Raw genomic sequence first — 23,505 nt, 5'->3', positions numbered from 1 at the left:
TATCAACTTAAAGATACAGAATTTTGGGGGGAAATGGACATTGTATCATAACTAAGAAGAGAATCGGCTTTGCTGAACACTGGCATAGGCATCAAACAAGGAAGCCCCACTCTCACCCTCACTGTTCAACCTCTGGCAAATCTACTTAAATCCTGACATTAATGAAGAGTGTCAACTCATAAACATGTTTGCAGATAAGATACTTCTTTTTTTAGACAGTCCAGAAGCTGCTATTCCAACTAGTACAATCAACAATATGCATATCAGCATTATCACCACATTTTTGAGGAATTTCGTAGCAGACAAAAATGAAACGAAGGGACAACTTTCCAAATTGTACAAACGGCTAAAAGATGTATAATTTAGTTCCTTCAACAGATTCTGAGTCGCATGGGACAATGCTCTCAAAATATCAATTCCTGAAAGGTCACAGAACAGGATATGGTCTTCCCCATCTTACAAATCAATCTCGGCTTTAAGTAAAGAAAATACCCATGGGAAACTAAATCACATCAATAAACAGTAATCATATTCCCACTTTATTGAATGTGGTATGGAGCACTCAGCTCTCTCCTTTGTCTCTGGGTCCAGTATCAAAAAATGTGTGGTTTTTGGAAATGTATTATAAAGAAAATAAGGAACATCACAAATCAAGATATTAAGTAATGATCTAGTTTTTATGTCAATATTCCAAGGAAACAACCACAACTTGCAGAATGATGCACTGATATAATTATTTCTAATAGCAGTTTGTGCAGAGATGGAAATGAGAAATGGACAATTTGGATAATTGATCTCTTAGTCAGTATAACACTCAAAAACAGATGTCTATATGGATCAGCAGAACCATTTTATTTGGCATCAATTTATTTCTTTTTTAATGAAGGCCCGTCCCACTGGAATTGTTGCTATTGTTGTTCATTCATTCAGTCGTTTCCAACTCTTTGTGACCTCATGAACCAGTCACTTCAAGGATCCCATCCAACTATCTTGCTCTTGGTAGGCCCCTCTTCCTTTTGCCTTCCATTTTCCCCAGCATCATTGTCTTCTCTAAGCTTTCCTTTCTTCTCATGATGTGGCCAAAGTACTTCATCTTTGCCTCTAATATCCTTCCCTCCAATGAGCAGTCGAGTTTTATTTCATGAAGTATGGTCTGGTTGGATCTTCTGGTGGTCCAAGGCACTCTCAGAACTTTCCTCCAATACTACAGTTCAAAAGCATTTATCTTCCTTCGCTCAACCTTCCCTGAGAATACCCCATTGGACCCACTGGAATATCCCACCACAAATGATGAAGTTTTGGAGAGACATGTAATTGATTCTCAGTTGTGGTTAGGTGTTTTTTTATGTTTGTTAACATTTTTACATTAGTTAATAAAATGTTGTTTTTTTAAGGACATTATCTGAATCAAGAATAATCTGTATTACAAGTAGCATATAAATACATATATGGATACATATATGCAGGGAGGCCCTCCTTTTGGTCCTGCCACCAACATAAGCGTGGTTGGTAGGGATGAGGGAGAGGGTCTTCTCGGTGGTGGTCCCCTGGCTTTAGAACTCCCTCCCCAGGAAGATTAGACAGGCCCCCACATTGCCCTTCTTTCATAGGGACTTGAAGACATGGCTCTTCAATCATGCCTTTGAGAATATTTAACCTCTAGTTAACCTACGTAGTAGTCGCACATCCTGCACTTTATCCCATGCCCTCTCTCCATTACTGGAGCTAGCAATGTTTACAGTCCGACCAAGGTGCCACTAATTTATCGCAGCTTGACTGAGTGTGAAGTGATGTTTTTATATGTGCAATAAAATACATTTTATTGTATTTTATGTTGTGTTCACTTTTATGTTTGTTTTCAGGCACCTTGTGCTGCCTGTGAACCAACCCGAGTCCCTTTGGGGAGATGGTGGCAGAATATAAGAATACAGTTGTTGTTATTATTATTACTACTACTACTACTACTACTACTACATAAAACTGTCTCCTTAATGCAAGTTCCTCAACAGATTAAGAATATAACTGAACTATTATGAAATAAATATAGTTAATATTAGCTTTAAAATAATGTGTAACTGGGCTATTTATCTTGTCAGTTTTGTTCATCATTTTAAGATTGCTATCTTCTTTGCGATCAGAAGAAGGAAAATAAAATAAATGAGAGCACCAGCCTTCTCGACAGGCATCACGTGGCCACCCCTCGGGGCTGTTTTAATGCACTGAGGGAAGGCTGGACTAGATGGACCTTTGGATTCCTTCCAACTCTATGATCTAATGTGCTCTTTAAAAGTGTAATAAAGGACTGGCAACCTCTCACTGCAGTCCATAACCTAATTTCAATATCCTTCTGCAAGTGATCACTTCAGGACTGAAGGGAATAACAACATAACAGAAGGGAAATGCAGGTATATCTTATTTTAAAAAATAGATGTGTTCCTGAGCATTACCTCTTTCAAAGAAAATGTGGGACCACAGGAAGAAATGACATGGAAAGAATAAGGATGACTGTCTACATCACATAAAAATGAGCAACTCAACATGTTTCAGCAAATTTTAAGTTAAATTAACAATATTCACATGTGAAATGAAACAACCAGGTCAGGGAAGCCTTGGGCAAGTAAACAAATGCTGCAAACCTTCTAGAGCCCTTTTAAAAGCTTCTAATATACACCCAGAAATCATTTTTCTTTGAACCATCCCTTACTTTTCTTATTTCTATTCTGGTAGCCAAATGCATACACCTATATTTTTAACATATAGGTCTATCTGGTAATGCAGGCTTATTTCCTTTCCATTTTTCTTTCTGTTTGCTGTTAACTCATACCCAGGAAGGGATTCAGAAGGCAACTACTGTTTACCTTGCCTGTTGTAGGCAGGCACACAATGCACAACTAGGACAGAATCCCTTTCTTTCCTGGCCTTTTTCCCATTGTTGTTCTCCAGGAATATTGTTATAATATAATGCCAAATGTCTATAGGCCTGTTCAGACAGTACCTCTCAGGAGCTTCCGCAGCAAACAGGAGGGTGGCCAGACACCTTTCCCTGTAAACACGGAAGCAATCACTTCAAAAGGCAAAAAAGGTGAGATTTCCAGGTGAAGAAATATTGCGGTTTTGAGCCGAATATCCACATTGTCGAATGTCTGTATGTCCCTGCAATCAGAAATCACAGGATTTTTTTTATCTAGGTTTGTTCCTGGGTTTTAGATGTTTATTCCTGATGGGTTGGTTTCTAAAAAGAAGGTGACAGTTAAGTAGAATGCAAAAACTTTGTTTGTGTGTCAGAAACTTTACGAAACATGCAGAGGGCACATTTTCTCTGGCCAGGACAAATAACAGAACTTTTGCAATGATTCACTGCTGTGATTCTCCATATATCCACATCTTGAGAATTATTTTTTTTAAAAAAACTCCTGAAGTTTTTGGTGGAAGTCCTGCAACAGTCATCTGGGGAGCCTCTAAATCTTGCAATGAAGCATCAAGTCTGGATAGCAAAGGCAGAAATCCCAGGACCAATGGGTCTGTATATGGACCTCTTCTGAAGTCCCGGGATTTTTTTGGCCCTGTTTAAAACTTGTGATTTGGTGCTGTCTGGAAGCGCCCTATGTTTCCTTAGCCCTTCCTTTAGCAACTTTACAAATAGTCTAGCTAGATAGAGGCCAAGGGAGCAAAGAATTGTCAAAGGGAGCTTCTTTATGAGAGGCTTTGCCTGTGTTTGCCTCCTTCTGCCTCCATCTGTACCAATCTCTGGTATTACCTTTCCCATTGCTGGATGGTGATCTTTGAGAGATTATCACTGGGCCAATGAAACCTTAGAAAGAAAAAGGTTCCACTCCTAGTAGAGTACTTTCTCCTTACAAAGCATAACCTTTATAAGGCAAATGCAGGAATGAAACTAGGTGCTGTCAAACCAAAGTAATGCTCCCTTCCATGCTGCCCTCTGTTTATTAATTTTATGAGAACTCACTGGTCCACATACTGACATGTAGATTTGGAAATTGTCAGGGTATTTCCCTGAGCTTTCATCCTATGCCAATTGCTTCAGCTATCCAAAACAAAAAGGACATCTGTACTGCTGTAACTCAAAATGAATTGCACAAAGTGTATTCCAAACCAGTTAAGGCATGCCTATATGACCCAGAGAGCCAAGAAACAGACGAACATACTGTCTAAACACAACAGCTACAAGAAGAGCTTTTGAAACCAGATGGGATTTGTGGTTGCTTTCAACCAACGTTGCCTCAACCCGTCTCCAAACACAGCAGGAAGTCAGAGAGAAGCCTTCCACCAGGGCTGGATCACTGATAGTTCAATTAGTAGGCAACTAGTGCAGGATGCCAAATGCCTAAATTTAACTTTGTCCTCATCAATCCCTTACCAAACTAAAGATGCACCCCTGGTAACTAAAGAACACAAAATGGAGCATAAGGCAGGAGGTTTATATCAGAATTGAGTTCAATGCAGCATTCTAACACAGAATAAGACCAACAGTACATGAGAAAGAGGAATTCTATTATTTCTGCAGGCTTTCATTTATAAGGGGGTGGTATTCTAGTGGTTAGGCTGAACTATATTCAGGATATAAACTCAATTTTCTTAAAATGCTAATTCAAACACAAAGAAAGAGCAAAATCTGTAACTCGTATGTACAGTATATTAACGATATATACCACTGCTTCTGTGTTGTTGTTTATTTGTTCAGTCGCTTCCAACTCTTTGTGACCTCATGGACCAGACCACGCCAGAGCTCCCTGTCGCCCGTCACCACCCCCAGTCACTTCAATGATACCATCCATCCATCTTGCCCTTGGTCGGCCCCTCTTCCTTTTTCTTTCCATTTTCCCCAGCAACATTGTCTTCTCTAAGCTTTCCTATCTTTTCATTATGTGGCCAAAGTACTTCATCTTTGCCTCTAATCTCTGCTTTTGTAGCATGCCTTATACCAGAGATCAAATTTAGACCCAAATTCACATTCTTGTATGGAAATATTGGGTAACATGGCTTCCTCCCTGGTATGTGGCACTGATCCAGAAAACTGCTGTGATGTGTGCAGTGTATCAGATCTTAAGTGCTGCATAGAGCCTTGTTGCCAGCAGACTGGTTTAGAAAAGGATAACCTTGCTGAAGAGGCACTTCAGACAGTATCACAAGTGTTGAAAGCAAGAAATCCCCATTCTGTTCACCATACATCACTGACTATAAATACTTTATACACACACAAACACACATTTTCAAAATGGTTTGTTCTTTCCTTCTCTTAGGAAATTATATTGCTGCTTTGGGTGGGAAGTAAGGGTATTTAGCTAGCTCAGAATCGGCCACGGCAAAATGAATTGGAGCACATTTCTCAGTGTGATTTCCTCCTCCACATCAGCCAGCAAATGTTTGGGAAAACCTGTTGAAAATACATTTTACAATGGAAGAGAATACTTTATGGGCTATGTCTCTGCAAAAACCGTAAGTATTCTTTGGAGCTAAGAAATCCCACTTGCCTTTGAAAACATAAGATACCGTTTTGTACCTAAAATATTATTATTATTTTAATACAACAGCCATTTAAACAAAATTCTTCTGATACCTTCTGCACAAAGTTATTATCTCTTATTGCTCCCATTGATAACAGTTAATAAAACCACTGATGAGGATATTAATCTTCAAAGCTAGCTCACTATTTATTACATACTTGAAAACAATGAAGTGACAGGCCTGCCCCTCACTACAATCACAGCAGTTTCCTATTTATAGTCCAGTACTGCATTGGTTACCATAAGTCAACAGGGGACTTGAGGGCCCATAAACACATTGCATTTTAAAACAACAGTAGGGTAGCATGCAGAACTAATGCATATGTAGTGGTTTGAGCATTGGGCTATTATTATTTTGTATCAAAAGCATTGCATAAATAACTGTAAAATTGATAAAAATCAAAAAAGCACAAGCAGCTAAATATTTTTTTTTTACCAAAAACGGGCAACAGTGACTGCATTGTCTGTAGCTTTAAACAATTCTTCCACTGTACATGAAGCAGGACATTGTGGACAAGCATACATATGTAGAGTTGTTTGTCCTGCTATACAATCACGCAAGGTAGAGGGTTCTTTTAGGTAGTGCCATTTTGCCAGGCTGTCTTTTGATCTGCCCACTCCACATCTGAGTCTGTTCAGGGACTTCCAAGGCCGGCTCCAGACAGGTCCTTATCCCAGAAGCATCCGCATTAAAAAAAAACCACGGATGTTTCTGAGGGCCTGTCCACCCCCACCCCAGAAAGCGCAGAGAGAACGTCCAGAGGCCCTACCCCCCCAAGCCCCCAGACCCCTTAGAAAAGTAATAAAAACTTATGTGCCCTCTATTACAAGCCACAGCCAGCTTCCCCCCCCCCCCCCCCCCCGCTCTCCTGGCGTATTGTTTCTACATGCCGGGAGAGCCGGCCGAGCCTTGTAATGGAGGACACATAAGTTTTCATTACTTTTCTAAGGGGTCTGGGGGCTTGGGGGAGGGCAATTCCCACAGTTTACTGGGCTTTATTGTGGTAGATACCACAATAAAGGTGCTGTCTGGACGGGTCCCAAGTTGCCCAATTCTTGGTTTACCCCTAGAAGAAGACCCTCGTTGGGGACCATCCAGTTGGGATTTCCTGGTTTAGCTACCCAGAGGAATTCTCTTGCTGTTACTGGGAAAACATTAAGAGGAGTGCTGGTTCTCATGAAGCTTTTCCTTGATTTGAGTCTAGTGGGAGGAGTCTGATAGCCATGCAGTGGGTGGCTTTCACAGTGTTCAACCTTAGTTCTCACACAGTTAGCAGCAACTTCCCATCGCACATCGGGTGAGAGGGATAATGCCAACTTGCTTGCAGAGTTTATCGACAGGTGTAGGTTGAGACATCCTGTGATTATTCTGCATGTTTCTTTCAATGCTATGTTCACCTGCTTTGCGTGAGCAGACTTGTGCCAAACAGGGCACGCATACTCAGCAGTTGAGTAAGACAAGGCCAGGGCTGATGTTCTTATTAATTTTGGGTCTGCACCCCATGCGTTGCCAGTAAGTTTCCACAGGAAAAAGTTGTAGCATTTTACTACAACTCTGGAGATTAGGGTTCGAAACCCTGCTTGGCCACATACATTCACTGGGTGTCCCTGGGCAATTCACACACTCTTCGCATGGTCATAGGTTAGGGTCTCCATAAATCAGAACCCTCTTGAAGATACCCAACAGTAACAAAAGTGGCATGCATACTTTCTAGACGCAAAGCATCATCATAACAGATATTATGATGTGCTGCCACATGCTGGGCAACTGAATGAGCTATACAAGGAAAATACCGCCTGAGAGAAAAACATTAATCAAAAAGATATATGGACTCAAACTGTTACTCATTCACAATGACAATGCTAGTAACAGGGGAAACTCTGAAAACTGTAGAATGTGCGTATCATATGAAACACATCTGTAATCCACTCCTAAAATATATGAAGAAGGAATCCTAGAAATATAGAGCTGATAGAGACCAAAAGGCCATTCAATCCAACCCCCTGTCATGAAAAGTATTTTTAAATTTAAATAATAAAATACCTTCTCCAATATAAACCCAATATATGTCTATTGATTTATTTAATTGATTTTAACCCCTCTTTTCTTCCAAGGTTGGGGTGCAAAGTAGACGTAAAATGTCATTCTTAAAATATTCCACTAAAATGACATAAATCATATACAAAACTCAATGAAAACAATTCTAAGCTCTAAACTATATATAAATAAGCAATTCTAAAGAAGTCCAACATCTCTATTTTTAAAATGCTAACTGTTAATAGTAGTTAAATTAACAAAATCCACAAAAGAGTGATATCTTTACCGGCCAGTCAACATACACAACACGCATCATGCAAGCTTTCAAAGCTCCACTGACTTCTTCATCACACGAAAGATGCATAAAGAAAACATATATGAGACAAAAATGATGATGTTGGTGTCACACGCCTGTATTTTTTATGATGTTGTTGTTGATAAGTTTGTCTGGAGAGATTTCAATGCAGGCAAAGGCTATTCCCCTCTTGGCCATGTGGGACCAAGGCAAAGGACAGTCAACATAGTTTTAGTTATGTAAATGCATTCCTGGCCACTGCTGAGATCTGGGAATTCAGGTTTAAGTTTGAATTTAAAAGTTCACAGAACCAGAGATTCCACTTCTGTGGGTGGGGAGTAATCCCGTCCAACAAAACCTGAATCGCCATTCCCTGGTTCACCTTTCAACTGACCAGGAGTTGGATTAAGCTACGATTTGTTCACTTTCTTTCAACATATCATTGTTATGCTGATTTAAAACAGCCTTCTCAAATTTTGGTGGAGTGGAAAAATTGCTTTAAAATTGAATCTCTATTGCAGTTAACCCAAAAGAGTGAAAACCTGGCTCTTCAAGAAAGCTTTGGAAACCTCATTGTAATCAGACAACTCAGTATTATGAACAAATATGGAACGGCTTAACGATGCAAATGGACATGGATTTTAACGCAGAAGTCATTGATTTTTATAGTTTTAAACTATTGTATTATGGATTTTATTGTGTGATTTAACCTGCTTTAAATGATGTATTTATGTGTGTTTGGCATCTAATTGTTGCCAGTTTGTATGCCACCCTGAGTTGCTCTCAGGCTGAAAAGGGCAGGATAAAAGTGTGGTAAATAAATAAAGAAAGAAATAAAAGTAGTCCACTGTGATCATCCTAAAGGTGCTGGGCTAGAACTCGACATCAGCGGTTATAAGAGATGATAAGAGACACAATAAAAAAACATTTGGAAGGCACAGATGCCCACTTCCAATTTAAGCCACTCGCAGCTGTGAAACAGTCCTGGATACATCTACACTGTAGAATTAATGGAGTTTGATACCACTTGTAACTGTCATGGCTCATTGATGTGGTTGTGGTTTTACAAGCACTTTAGTCTTTTTTGCTAAAGCCTCAGATGGCAAAATGGGTTAAACCCTTGTGCCAGCAGGACCACTGACCGAAAGGTCAGCGGTTTGAATCTGGGGAGCAGGGTGAGCTCCCATCTGTCAGCTCCAGCTTCTCATCAGGAGACATGAGAGAAGTCTCCCATAAGATGCTAAAACATCCAGGTGTCCCCTGGGCAATGTCCTTGCAGATGGCCAATTATCTCACAGCAGAAGCGACATGGAGTTTCTCAAGTCGCTCCTGACACAAAAAATAGTCTCTGTGCCTCTTCAAACTAAAATTTCCATACTTCCATAACATTCGGCCATGGCAGTTAAAGTGGTATCAAACTGTATTAATTCTACAGTGAGGGATTAGCCCTTTATATATCCACTTATATTAATAGAAGAGACTTGGTCATACTTTTGCTTCAAAGCTAAACTCCAAGGCTAGGCACAATTTAATACTGATACCCAAGAATCTGATTTTTTTTCTCCTGATAGGAAGTACATATTAGGAACAAAACAGCTGAAATAAGCAAACAACTTTCTCCAGTCAGAACATAAAAGGAAGCAAAGTGTAGGAAGCAGACTTTTATCTCTTTCCTTGGAATAGCCGGCTTGCTTTATTTTGTTTAACTGGGATTAAACGCCAGTTTGTTTGAAAAGTCTTCCTGCGCAGTTAACTTGATCACTTCCACTACAGAACACTCAAGGAACACACGTAACACTTTTTCCACTCATGCAAGATGCCCATGATTTTCTACTGTGATGTAAAGCTAAGGTTGCAACCTCTACAGCAGTCTCAACGAGGAATACAAACATGCATCCAACGAAATTGCAGTTTCATCCTGTGTTGTCCTCTGCCGGTCATAAAAGACACCATTACAGAAAACTGAGGGCCCATCCAGACAGGCCCAAAAGAGTCAACTATAGAGTCATACTGAAGGATCTAGAGATTCCAAAAAGGATATTCCTGTAATTCTTTATGTTGTTCATCTTGCTTAGCCGATAGTTTTTTAATTTCAGCTAGTATGTGGTTCAGTGCTGTCTCTTCTGTTAGGGAATCTCTTTTTGTTTGACCCTTTGCTTGTTGAGGGGTTTTCCCTTTCACACTTTGCGTTGTCATTTTTATTTTTATTTTATTTATTTATTTTATTTCGTTTATTGTTGTTAATGAGTTTGTTTGTTGCGTAACTGCTTGGTTTATTGATTTTGTATGTAGATTACTTTGTTTCCTTTACTGTACTGTACTTTGTATATTATTTTCATGGTATTTTCCTTTTTCCGTTGAGTCTTTTCTTGTCCTTGTCCTTTTTTTCCCTTTTCTTTTCCCTTTCCTTTATCTCTTTACTTTATCTATCTCCTTACTTCTTTGCCCTTTCTATTCCTTAAACTTCTTTTCTTCTCTTTGCCCTCCTTCTGCCCTTCTTCCGCTCTGGAGGGGCCTGGAGGGTTGATATTTCTGCTTGTGTGCCTCACAGCACTACAGCATGCATTTGAACCCAATGTAAAAGTAGCATCAGTATAGAAAGAGAGATACTAGAGTTGGGCTGTTTTTTATTCTGTGAATTTTAATGTGTGAATTTTATCAGTGAATTTCAACTTGAATTTAACTGTGTGCATGGTTACAGCTCTGCATTTATCCCATTCCCTTGTCCTATTATTTATAGCCTGGCAATGTCTACAGTAACTTACCATCATTGGTTGACGAGCACTAATTTAATTGAGTCTTAAGTAGTTGTTTTATCCGCTTATATGTTTTATTTAACTGTATTTTATAATGTGTTTTATTTTATGTGCTGTTTTTAGGCACTATGTGCCATGTGTAAGCCACCCCAAGTCCCTTCAGGGAGATGGTGGCGGGATAAAAGAATAAAGTAGTAGTAGTAGTAGTAGTAGTTGTTGTTGTTGTTGTCATTATTATCGTGTTGCATGTGTTTTAATAGTGTTGTATCTCTTGTTTCAATGATGTTGTTGTTGAAGATAATTTATGAGCCATATGAATTAATTATCACGAATAACCATACACCCTATTTATGTTTTGTTTCTATTTGGAAATATCAGGCCCACCCTGTGCTACTGGACTGCAGTTACAACCAGCCCATGTCAGCTTAGGTAATAAATTAGGGAAGGTAAAGGTAAAGGATGTCTCCTGACATTAAGTGTCTGACTCTGGGGGTTGATGCTCATCTCTATTTCTAAGCCGAAGAGCTGGCATTGTCCGTAGACACCTGCAAGGTCATGTGGCCGGCATGACTGCATGGAGCACCATTACCTTCCCGCTGGAGAGGTACCTATTGATCTACTCACATTTGCATGTTTTTAAACTGCTAGGCTGGCAGAAGCTGAGGCTGACAGCAGAAGCTCACACCGCTGCCCGGATTCGAACCTGAGACCTTTCAGTCATCAAGCTCAGCAGCTCAACAGTTTAACCCACTGCGCCACCAGAGGTAATTGAAAATTGAAGCAGAAATAACGTTGGTATATTTTCTAAAAGAAAGTTTTCCTCAAATAGTACCCTTTAGAAAGTTTGTTTTACAATTTCCTATAAGTCCTAGATATCATGGCCAGTGATCTAACAGTAAGCATGCACTGGGCTGTTGCATTAGGAGAGTTTGCTGCAAGGAAAAGAGAGGAAATAGAATAGGGTTTGAAGCATTTATGCTCACTATGTGCTTACTGCAGTATTACGTTTTTTTAAATTATTTTTTAGGTTAAATTAAAACATGGTTGTGTTTTGTGTTCAATGACATGTATGTCATTTTAATTCAAACATACATACACAAAGATCCAAAACAGTATATGTCTCTCCCCCCCCCCCCCTTCTTTCCCTACCCCCACTGCCCTATTTTGACTGCTGGCTTCTACTAACTAATTCAGAGAACAGCGTTAAGAGAAGTCCCTTCATTAATGCAGAGTCACAGGACTTGCATGACTGATTCTGAATAGCATATTTCTGGGGGGAAAGTGTTAGCTGTTGTTTTTCAAACGCTTGTACACAGCCTCGCTGTGACTCACAATATTCACAATGCAAAGTGAAGGTTCTCACCTAGTTATATTTTATTAACCAGACACCTTTGCAAATCCATTCATTCTCCACAGTTCATTTGTAAAGCTACTTTTGGTTATGCACATGCCTCTCTGCAATTCACCGAACAGCCTCTGAAGACATCAAAGTAGCATTGCTACTGACCTGAAACATCAATGCTTCTGAATTCAAACTCTGTATCTCTGAAGGCTCGCAAGCCCATTACTGCCTTCATGTATTACTATCCAATTTTATGCATGTTTCCTTGGATGAAGCGTGCATTGAATCGGATAGTAATATATGATTCATGGCAATTCTTCTCAAGTAGTTTTGACAAAAGCCTCGAAAACATGATACTCTTTCGGGAAACATCACTTTGATGATAATATCTTTTTAACTCTGTAGACATTTTGGGGCCACGGTAGCACAACAGGTTAAACCTCCAGCTGCAGAAAATCCTGCCGACCAGAAGGTTAGCACAAGTTGGGGTGAGCTCCCGCCGTTAGCCCTAGCTTCTGCCTACCTAGCAATTCGAAAACAATAATGTGAGTAGATCAATAGGTACCACTTTGACAGGGAGGTAAAAGGCACCCATGTAGACATGCTGGCAATTCCATCAGGAAGGTGTCCACAGACAACAGGCCTCCGGATGCCAGGGATGAAAATGGGGAAGCCTTTACCTCTGTCTGTGTACTGTCTGTCTTTGTTGTTAATTGTATAGCAACACTGAATGTTTGCCATATATGTTATTCTGTAATCTGCTCTGAGTCTCCTCAGGGAGATAGAGCAGAATATAAATAAATTATATAATTATATTTATTATTAAACATACACATCCAGGTATCCCTTTCTTCCTCCAGAAATTTTATATGAACAGATTAATGCAGCAATATATTGTCGAGGGCTTTTATGGCCAGAATCACTGGGTTGTTGTAGGTTTTTTCAGGCTATATGGCCATGTTCTAGAGGCATTCTCTCCTGATGTCACCTCACCACCTCTGAGGATGCTTGCCATAGATGCAGCTGAAACATCAGGAGAGAATGCGTCTAGAACATGGCCATATAGCCCAAAAAAACCTACAACAACCCAGATTAATGCAGCATTCGATACATCTTCTAGGCATTCCCACAAACCTCCACACCATCTAAGAAACATATAAAAGTTCCTGTTTTGAACTATCTCACTCTGTGATACTCCTTAAGGTAAAAGTAATATCCCCTTGACATTAAGTCTAGTTGTGTCTGACTCTGGGGGGTGGTGCTGATCTCCATTTCTAAGCCGGCCTTGTCCGTAGACGCCTCCTAGGCCATGTGGCTAGCATGAGTGCATGGAGCGCTGTTACCTTCCCGCTGAAACGGTACCTATTGTTCTACTCACATTTGCATGTTTTCGAACTTTTAGGCTGGTAGAAGCTGAGGCTAACAGCGGGAGCTCACCCCACTCTCCAGATTCGAATCACAGACTTTTCGGTCAGCAAGTTCAGCATCTCAGCAGTTTAACCTGCTATGCCACCAAGGGCTCCTGATGCTCCTTAGGAAAATAAAATACAATTTATGAAAAGCAGTAGAAGCAAGAAAATTACATTTCTAAATTTCCATTCACTTCTACACATATCATATTCAAACTCTTGGAGCTGTATTCAAATTCCAGTTCAATTGGTGCTACTAATGAGTGACTGCAATATTTTTCATTGTAATGATGAGAGTTAAAAACCACACTCAAAACTATGATAAATCAGAACCTGAAGTGGATTTTAATAATGGAAAACAGGTTTTTTGGCCACTATATGAACCTTATGAAAACAAGCTAAGTTTAAAGAGGTCATAAAGAGCCTCCAAGTGTCGTGTTATTACCGTATCACACAGATAAAGGCCAGCTTTCCAAATATTTGAGGAGGAAGGGAAAGGTAATGAACCAAAGCATATTAGCCTCACTCCTGGCACAAGTTCAATCTCCCTTCAGTCATTCAACAGACAGTTTTGACAAAATTAAACTATCCCATTGCCAAGGGAAACCTATCACGGAAGTCAACCTTACAGATATTAAGTAAAGGTAAAGGTTTCCCCTGATATTATGTCTAGTTTTGTTCAATTCTGGAAGGTGATGCTCATCTCCATTTCTAAGCCAAAGAGCTGGCATTGTCCATAGACACCTTCAAGGTCGTGTGGCTTGCATGTCTGTATGGTGTGCCATTACCTTCCCACCGAAGCGGTACCAATTGATCTACTCACAATTGCATGTTTTCAAACTTCTATGTTGACAGAAGCTGGGGCTAACAACGGGAGCTCACCCTGCACCCCAGATTTGAACCGCCAACCTTTCGGTCATCAAGTTCAGCAGCTCACTGCTTGAGACCAGAAATGTTTTTGATTGTTTTGAAAATCTTGCTCCCGGATTTTGAAATATCTACATCTGCATAAACATACACGCTGAGGCATCTTGGAGAAGTCTAAACACAAGTTTTGTTTACCTTTTTTATACACCCCACACACATAGCCTGAAAATAATTTTACACACGATATTTTAAATAATTTTTGCATGAAACCAAGTTTATGCCCTTTGAATCCTCAGAAAGCAAAGAAGTCGCTTTCTCAGCTATCCACGTCAACAATTCTGGAAGTATTTCAGAATTCCTGTATGAGGAAAGCACATTAATCTGTGCGGTTCATGTTTTGCCCTCCAGATATCCCTGTTTATTTGCTAATGGAGGCAATACTTTTTGAGGTTACAAAATCCCATGCAGGACTACGCTTTCCAGGACACCACCCAGGGCCTCCCTCCAGAGGAAACCTGCCCAAGTATATTTATTTTTATCCCTGCCTTGGCGCTCACACCATTTCAGCAACATAACAAAACCACAGTGCTGTAGGTTAGGGAGAGGCGGTGCTTTTCAGGAGGGAAAGGGCTGTCCATGAGGCAGGCCTGGCTTCAGGGGAGGAGCTGGAGGAAGGAAAGTGAGGGAGAGTGAGTTTCCCCGCCTATTTATCTCAGCATGTGTCTACATTGCAGAATGAATACAATCTGACTCAGCTTTGTTATGGCTCAGTGCTATGCGAATTATAGTTTGGTGATGTACCAGCAAAAAGGGACAAAAAAGGCACTGAGCCCTAGCAGTGAAAGTGGGGTCAAACTGCATTCAGATGCACCCTAAGAGAATGTAACTCCACCAAGGTCGCCCAGGGGTGGATCTACCCTGTAGAATAAATACAGTTTGATCCCCTTTCATGGGAGCAGCAGTTGGGTGAGGCTCCAGCACTCTTGGGCTAAAGACCTTGTAAAACTATAACTCCCAGGATTGCATTGCCTTGATCCATGGCAGTTCAAGTGGCATCAAATTGAATCCTGGGAGTTGCAGCTGGGTGAGGCCGTAGCACTCTTGGGCACAGAAGGCTAAAAAACATGCAAAACTACAACTCCCAGGACTGCATAGCCTTGATTCATGGCAGTTGAAGGGTTATCAAATTGAATCCTGGGAGCTGTGGCTGGGCAAAAACTCGTAAAACTACAACTCCCAGGTTTGCATAGCGTTGACCCATAGCAGTTCTAATAGTATTGAACTGAATCCTGGGGGCTGCAGTTGGGTGAGATCATAGTCCTCTTGGGCAAAGAAGGCTAAAGGCCTTGTAAAACTACAACTCCCAAGATTGCACAGCATAGATCCATGAGAGTTTAAGGGGCATCATACTGAATCCTGGGCTTTGTAGTTAAGTGAGGTCCTAGACCTCTTGAGCAGAGAATGCTAAAGTCCTTGCAAAACTACAACTCCCAGAATTGCTTAGTGTTGACCCATAGCCGTTCTAATTGTATCAAACAGAATCCTGGGAGTTGCAGTTGGGTGAGGCCCCACTGCAGGGAAGGCTAAAGACCTTGCAAAACTTCAACTCCCAGGATTGCATAGTATTGTGCCATGCAGTTGTAGTGATATCAAACTGAATCCTGAGAGTTGTAGTTTAGTGAGGCCCCACTCCTTTTGGGCAGCGAAGGCTAAAGGCCTTACAAAACTACAACTCTCAGGATTTATTTATTTATTTACTTTATTTGTATACCGCTGTTCTCAGCCCTTAGGCGACTCACAGCATTGACCTATGAGAGTTTAAGGGGCATCACACTGAATCCCGGACTTTGCAGTTGGATGAGGCTGTAGCCCTCTTGGGCAGAGAAGCCGAAAGACCTTGCAAAACTACAACTCTCAGGAATTGATAGCATTGATCCATGAGATTTTAAGGGGTATCACACTCAATCCTGGGCTTTGTAGTTTAGTGAAGCCCCGGCCCTCTTGGGCAGAGAAGCCGAAAGACCTTGCAAAATTACAACTCTCAGGAATGGATAGCATTGACCCATGAGAGTTTAAGGGGTATCACGCTCAATCTTGGGCTTTGTAGTTTAGTGAAGCCCCAGCCCTCTTGGGCAAAGAAGGTGAAAGACCTTGCAAAACTACAACTCCCAGGATTGCACAGCATTAACCTATGAGAGTTTAAGGGGCAGCAGGCTGAATCCTGAGAGTTGTAGTTGGGTGAGTCCCCCCTCCTTTTGAGCAGAGAAGACTAAAGACCTTGCAAAACTACAACTCCCAGGACAACATTGACCCAGAGGGTTTAAGGGGCATCAGACTGAATCCTGAGAGTTACAGTTGGGTGAGAGGCCCCTCCTTTGGAGCAGAGAAGGCTCAAGACCTTGCAAAACTACAACTCCCGGGATGGCCTAGCGTTGACCCACTGCAGTCCTAAGGGTCTGGAATGGGATCGTGGCCGAGGCGGCAGCCTTCCTCAGCCCTTCTTCCCTTCCCCTTGGGACTTGCCTGCCCGGGCTCGGCGGCCCTGAAGACGTGGCAGGCCATGCGGGAGTCGGGGTCCTCGGGCTGCGCCTTGATCAGGTAGGCGAAGTAGGTGAGGTCGTGGCTGTTGTGCACGAAGCGGGCGATGTGCTGCGCCTTGTGCTCGAAGATGAAGACGGCCGGGTTGGAAGCCGAGGAGGAGGAGGAGGAAGAGGAAGGCGAGGAGGGCACGCAGCGCAGGGTGGGCGAGCCCAGGAGCAGGAGCACCTCTCGGGGCGGCACGGCGCTGGGCTCGGGCTTCTGGCTGCGCCGCCGGATCTCGGCCATCAGCCAGGGCAGCATGGGCAGCGTGGTGCGGCGGTCCAGGCAGGAGCAGCCCACGTACCACAGCCTGAAGCGCTTCTCCGCCGCCGTTGCTGCCGGAGGGGGGACCGCAGAGCCCTCCAAGGGGTGCGAGAAGAAGGGCTCCGCGCAAGGCTGCTGCTGCTGCTGCTTCTCCATGGCTCGTGCGGGAAAGGCTCGCGCTCTGGTGCAGAGCTCTCTCGCTCTCGGGGAGGCCGCCCTCTTGGGCTGGGAAGGAAGGAAGGAAAGAAGGAGAGCCGCCCCGTCCTGCTGCAGCCCAGTCCGCCAGAGAGGGAAACAAACCAGGCTCCTCCCCTCCGGAGGGAGTCCCCTTCGCCGTGGTGGGAGAAGGGACCCAAAGGGAGGCGGAAAGGAAGGCACGGCGCCGCACGGCCCGCCCCTTGCTTTCCCTCTCTCTCGCCCTTCGCGGCTCTTGTTCTCTGCTGCAGGGCCTCCTTCGCAGCCCAGATGAGTCCAGAAGAGGGAAGCACTGGCATGGCCCAAGGACAGCCAATGGGTTTGCAAAGCCTCCAGAGAGCCCTAGGCTGCCTCTACATTGTACAGACAGGCATGGGCAAACTTGGGCCCTCCAGGAGTTTTGGAATTCATAGAATCAAAGAAGGGGTCGTCCAGTTCAACCTCCTGCCAAGAAGCAGGAAAATCGCATTCAAAGCACCCCTGACAGATGGCCATCCAGCCTCTGCTTAAAAGCCCCCAAAGAAGGAGCCTCCACCACACTCCGGGGCAGAGAGTTCCACTGCTGAACAGCTCTCACAGTCAGGAAGTTCTTCCTAATGTTCAAATGGAATCTCCTTTCTTGTAGTTTGAAGCCATTTTCCACATCCTAATCTCCAGGGCAGCAGAAAACAAGCTTGCTTCCTCCTTGCTATGACTTCCTCTCACATATTTATACATGACCCTCATCATGTCTCCTCTCAGCCTTCTCTTCTTCACACTAAACATGCCCAGCTCTTTAAGCCGTTCCTCATAGGGCCTCTTCAGACCCTTGATCATTTTAGTCGCCCTCCTTTGAACACATTCCAGCTTGTCAATATCTCTCTTCAATTGTGGTGCCCAGTTCCCACCATTCCTCACAGCCTCAGGGGTAATAGTATGATAGCTGGGTCCAGAAGGTCCAAGTGTTACGGAGATGCTGCATCGCTCCTTCGGCAGCACAGTTTGCGCAAGAGATGTAGCTAATGTAAGCCAGGCAAGAGACAGATAATAGAGAAGAAATGTAAGAGTTCTTTAATGGTGAAACCCTAACCCTTAACCGTACCATAAACCTAACCCTAACCCCTTACCCAAACTCTTACCGTAACCCAAACCCTAAATCTTACCCTAACCATAACTCCTTACCCTAACCATAACCCTAATCCAAACCCTAAACCTTTCCCAAACCCTTACCCTAAGCATCCCCTCCTTTCTAGCCTTCCTTCGCTCTCACTCTGCCCCCTCTCTTCCCTTATTCACAGCCACTTTTGTGGCATCTCCGTAACACTTGGACCTTCTGGACCCAGCTATCATACTATCACCATCTCAGGCCCCTTCCTTTCCCCCCTCAGCCGCTTCAACACAGGCATGGGGAAACTTGGGCTGTTAGGAATGGTGGGAGATGGAGTTCAAAACACCTGGAGGGAGGGCCCAAGTTTACCCATGGCTGAGGCGGGGAAGGGAAGGACCTGAAGCTGTGAAGAATGGTGGGAGCTGAAGTTTGCCCATGCCTCCTGTAGAGGAAGCTTCCTCGCACTCTGCACAGGCAACAGATCCTAATGTTGGTTCTGGGCCCAGCACTCAGCTTAAGCAGTGATGGGAAAAGGAAAGGGCCTGAGGCTGTGAGGAATGGTGGGAGTAGGAAATCCAAAACACCTTGAGGGCCCAAGTTCCCCCATGCCTGTGTAGAATTATTGCAGTTTGTACACCACACATGTCTTATGTGTAGTGCCCCCAGTGGCACAGTGGGTTAAAGCACTGAGCTGCTGAAGTTGTTGACCAAGAAGTCGCAGGTTCGAAGGCGGGGAGCAGGGTGATCTCCCACTGTCAGCCCTGGCTTCTGCCAACCTAGCAGTTTGAAAACTTGCAAATGTGAATAGATCAATAGGTACTGCTCTGGTGGGAAGGTAACGGCGCTCCATACAGTCATGCCAGCCACATTACCTTGGAAGTATCTACGGAAAACGCCGGCTCTTCGGCTTAGAAATGGAGGTGAGCACCAACCCCCAGAGTTGGACACAACTGGACTTAATGTCAGGGGGAAACCTTTTCCTTTACTTTACTTAAGCGGCTGAGGAGGAAAGGAAAGGGGCCTGAGGCTGTGAGGAATGGTGGGAGGTGGAAGTCCCAAATACCTGGAGGGCCCAAGTTGGCCCATGCCTGTGTAGAATTATTGCAGTTTGCACACCACACATATCTCATGTGTAGTGCAAAAAGACAAGAAAGAACAATGCCATATTTAAAACGAAGGACAGTTTTAACCAACTTAAACAGTATTTCAGCAAGAAGTACAGGCCTGCTTTTGGCTGCTGAGAGAGTCAACATCTTATCGAATTAAGAAATTCCCCAGCCATAGGACACTTCAGCCTCTTTTCAAGCATAGAGAGACACTTATCTCATCACATGAGTTAAACCACTTCGGCTGTCACACAGACACCTCCATGGATGAAAAGAGGCAGAAGTGACTTTTTTTTTTCATGTCAGGAGTGACTTGAGAAACTGTATGTTATATGTGCACCCTGGAGTGCTTGTAAGCTGCCCTAAGTCCCTTCGGGTAGATGGTGGCGTGATATAAATAAAGTTTTATTATTATAAACTGCAAGTTGCTTCTGGTGTGAGAAAATTGGCAGTCTGCAAAAATGTTGCCCAGGAGACGCCTGGATTTCTTTTAATGTTTTCCCATCCTTGTGGGAGGTTTCTCTCATGCCCCCCCAAGGGGAGCTGGAGCTGCAAGAGGAAGCTCAACCCTCTCTCCCCAAATTCAAACCACTGACCTGTCGGTCAGCAGTTCTGGGTTTAACCCAGCATTTCTCAACCTCGGAGTCACAAGCCCTGGGAGGGTCGCAAAGGGGGGGGGGATAAGAGAGGTCACCAAAGACCATCAGAAAACACAGTATTTTCTGTTGGTCATGGGGGTTTTTTGTGGAAGTTTGGCCCAATTCTATTGGTGAGGTTCAGAATGCTTTGTGATTGTAGGTGAACTATAAATCCCAGCAACTTCAACTCCCAAATGACCAAATCAATTCCTCCCCCCCCCCCCAACTCCATCAGTATTCAAATTTGAGCATATCTGTTATTTGTGCCAAATTTGGTCCCTTGATACATCCTGCATAGCAGATATTTACATTATGATTCATAACAATAGCAAAATTACAGTTATGAAGTAGCAATGGAAATAATGTTATTGTTGGGGGTCATCACAACATGAGGAACTGTGTTAAGGGATCACGGCATTAGGAAGTTTGAGAAACACTAGTTTAACCCATTGTGCTACCGGGAGCTCCTAGTGTCCTGAAAGAAGGGAACTCCGGCATTTAACCGCATCACATTGAGAAATTTCCTCCACTTAGGACACTCTTAGGACGCCTCTTTTCTCACATGGAGAAGCACGGAGCTCATTGCATGTTCCAGGGTTGAAACAAGGCAGAAAAATCCTTTAAAAAGGCAGAAAAGTCCTGAACACGTGCCAGCAATTGTGTTCAGAGCTACTTCCTCTTATCATTCTTATCCAACTCTCAAACTTTACTGGCTCTCACTGTGCTTATCTAATCCATTGCTTCCTAAACTGTGGGTCCTGACCTCATATAAAGACACAGATACACAAATAAAATATACTTGCTAATTAATTAAAAGGAAAGAGAATTGGGGTACGGGAGATCTCAGTTGCCAGAACATCTTTTCCCCAAGCTACAACTGGTGTAATTTAGGACTTCAGCCCATGCTGACTTCTCTCCACCTTCCCTCCGTTTCCCTGTACTGCTGAAATGAAGTCCCACGGAGGCTATCACATAACACAAGGCCACTTCCAGTGGTTGCCGGTGGGATTCGGTTGCAGCAGCTCAGGGAAATGGGAGGAAGACTGTTTTCAGGAGTCCAATGCTATTTAACTCCCAACAACAGAAGATGGAGAGAAGCCGGGGGAAAGGCAAGGAAAGGACTTGGAATGGCTGCCATCTCTGAAGACAGAAAGGCATGGGACCTTGATGATAGGGAACAAAAGAAGACGGGTTCTACTGCTTTCTCTACTGCTTTAGTGTGATGAGGTCCTTAGATCAGTAGAGTAGTTAACCTCATAGACATTGGCTTTATTACTACATAGGGTAGTTCTGTAGGGCGGAAACTCATGGCCTCCCAAACATTTCTGTTCAATAGCTCCCACCACCACATCATTTCTGTACAATAGCTCCCACCACCACATTAGTGCCAATGGGAGCTGCAGGCTAACCACATGAAATCAACAAGTTGATGTTTTAAGAGCCTTAAATTTATGCGATAGGGAAATAGCTCTTAAAGAGTTTCCTGGAAGGAGGAAAGCATGCAATGCTTCAGAATCTTACACGTGAAGCTCAACTAGTAAGGAAATTTTTTGACAAAATCTCAGCAAGCATCACAATCATTGCTCTTACGGAGATCCATTAAAAGAGGTTTACTGTGATTAGGTTCCGATGCCCATATTTGTTAGTACCATATTCTTTCTTTGCCACACTGCAATCTGCAGGCATTTCAGCAAAGTCTTGCTGCTCCCCTTTACCCTACAAACACTCAACTTCCTCTGTGTATTGTCTCGCTTCTCCCACACATCCTTCACCCGCATCGTTGGCTGCCAAGACAAGCGAGACTGGCCTGTCCGCCAGAGACGGCCTCATTTGTCTGCAGCTATCTCTGTTGGCAACTGGAGTGTTGCTAGGCTGGGGCCTGCAAGCTCCCCAAACTATTTCTCAGGGCCATGGATCTATTCTTCCATATATAATGTCGATGTGTATTAGCATAGGCAGAATGTATGCAGAGGACTGTCCTATGGTCTTAGGATCCCTGTCTTTTGAAAGCCTAGAAGCATCCCCTGGCTGCCAATCTGCTAAACATTAAAGCCAGGATGACAATCTTCCCTGATGTCTCTCACAAGCACACAGGGCTTGCTATTTTAGCAAGGCAGTGTGAGAAAGTCAAATAAAATTCTTGTTTCGTGGGTGAAGATATTCTGGTTATGTACACAGAACAAACCTCAGTCATAATATGCCTATAAAGGACCCAACCTCCAAATATTCTATTAAGCAGCACCATTCAAAATGGTCTCCCAGGGCTGGCCCAAAAATATAGGGAGTATGGAAGAATAAAATAAACAGATGTAGCCAATGAGAACAATCGGGACGAACTTTGGAAGAGGAAAATTCCCATAAACAGTTCTGGCCCCGCTTACCTATCTGAACGTATCTCTCCTTATGAACCATCTAGGACTTTAAGATCGTCTGGGGAGGCCCTGCTCTCGGTCCCACCTTCTTCACAGATGCGTTTGGCGGGAACGAGATACAGGGCCTTCTCAGTGGTGGCCCCTCGGCTGTGGAACACCCTTTCTAGGGATATTAGATCGCCCTCCCTCCCTCTTAACATTTTGCAAAAAAAATTAAAACATGGCTTTTTGAGCCAGTATTTGCAAATGCAGTGTAACAGGCAAGACAGACCTACGGAACGACTGGCTGATGCAACTGGATAATGATTTCAGTAAGGAGAGGCTGAGGCTTTATATTTTTATTGGTTTTGTATGATTTTATATTTTATATGCTAATATTTTAAATTGTATTTTATGTTGTTGGGGGCATCGAATTGTGAGTCACCTTTGGGTTGAGAAAGGCGGTATATAAATACGTGTCCGGTTTTGATGGATTCATTTCAATCTGTGCAGCTTGAGGATGTGGACAAGATTCTTGGAGAGGCGAGAGCGAGGACATGCATCCTAGATCCGTGCCCATCCTGGCTGCTAAAGGAAGCCAGAGGGGGTTTGGCAGGGTGGGTGAAGGTGGTGGTTAACATCTCCCTGTGGGAGGGCAAGTTTCCAGCGAGCCTAAAAAAGGCTGTTATAAAACCGCTGTTGAAGAAACCATCACTAGACCCCACCCAATTAGACAACTTTTGGCCACTTTCCAATCTCCCCTTTCTGGGCAAAGTCCTGGAATGTGTGGTGGCCTCGCAACTCCGGGGATTCTTGGTAGAAACTGATTATCTAGATCCGGCACAGTCTGGCTTTAGGCTGAGACATGGTACCGAAACAGCCTTGTTTGCCTTGGTAGATGATATGCGCCAGGAGCAAGACAGGGGGAGTGTGTGCCTCTTGGTTCTACTGGTCCTCTCAGCGGCCTTCGATACCATCGACAACAGTATTATTCTGGGATGCCTCAGGGATATGGGACTTGGGGGTACTGTATTGCAGTGGCTCCAGTCCTT

At 43.3% G+C, this 23,505-nt stretch overlaps 1 protein-coding gene across 4 annotated transcripts in view; it reads right to left on the bottom strand.

The window, feature by feature from the left end:
* TBC1D4 (TBC1 domain family member 4) overlaps positions 1 to 17,447 on the bottom strand; it is a 130,874-nt gene extending 113,427 nt beyond the window's left edge. For 2 of the 4 annotated variants that reach the window (XM_060769421.2, XM_060769422.2), the window contains exon 1: positions 16,756 to 17,447. In XM_060769421.2, coding sequence (XP_060625404.2) covers positions 16,756 to 17,232 — 477 coding nt within the window. In that variant the 5' untranslated portion in view covers positions 17,233 to 17,447. The remainder of the gene's footprint in view (positions 1 to 16,755) is intronic. The other 2 variants (XM_060769423.2, XM_060769424.2) reach the window with 1 other exon arrangement.
* Between the last annotated feature and the right edge of the window lie 6,058 nt (positions 17,448 to 23,505).

Source organism: Anolis sagrei, chromosome 3 (assembly GCF_037176765.1).
Source record: "Anolis sagrei isolate rAnoSag1 chromosome 3, rAnoSag1.mat, whole genome shotgun sequence".
NCBI classification, from domain to species: Eukaryota; Metazoa; Chordata; class Lepidosauria; order Squamata; family Dactyloidae; genus Anolis; species Anolis sagrei.
This window is presented reverse-complemented; position numbering and strand designations above follow the sequence as displayed.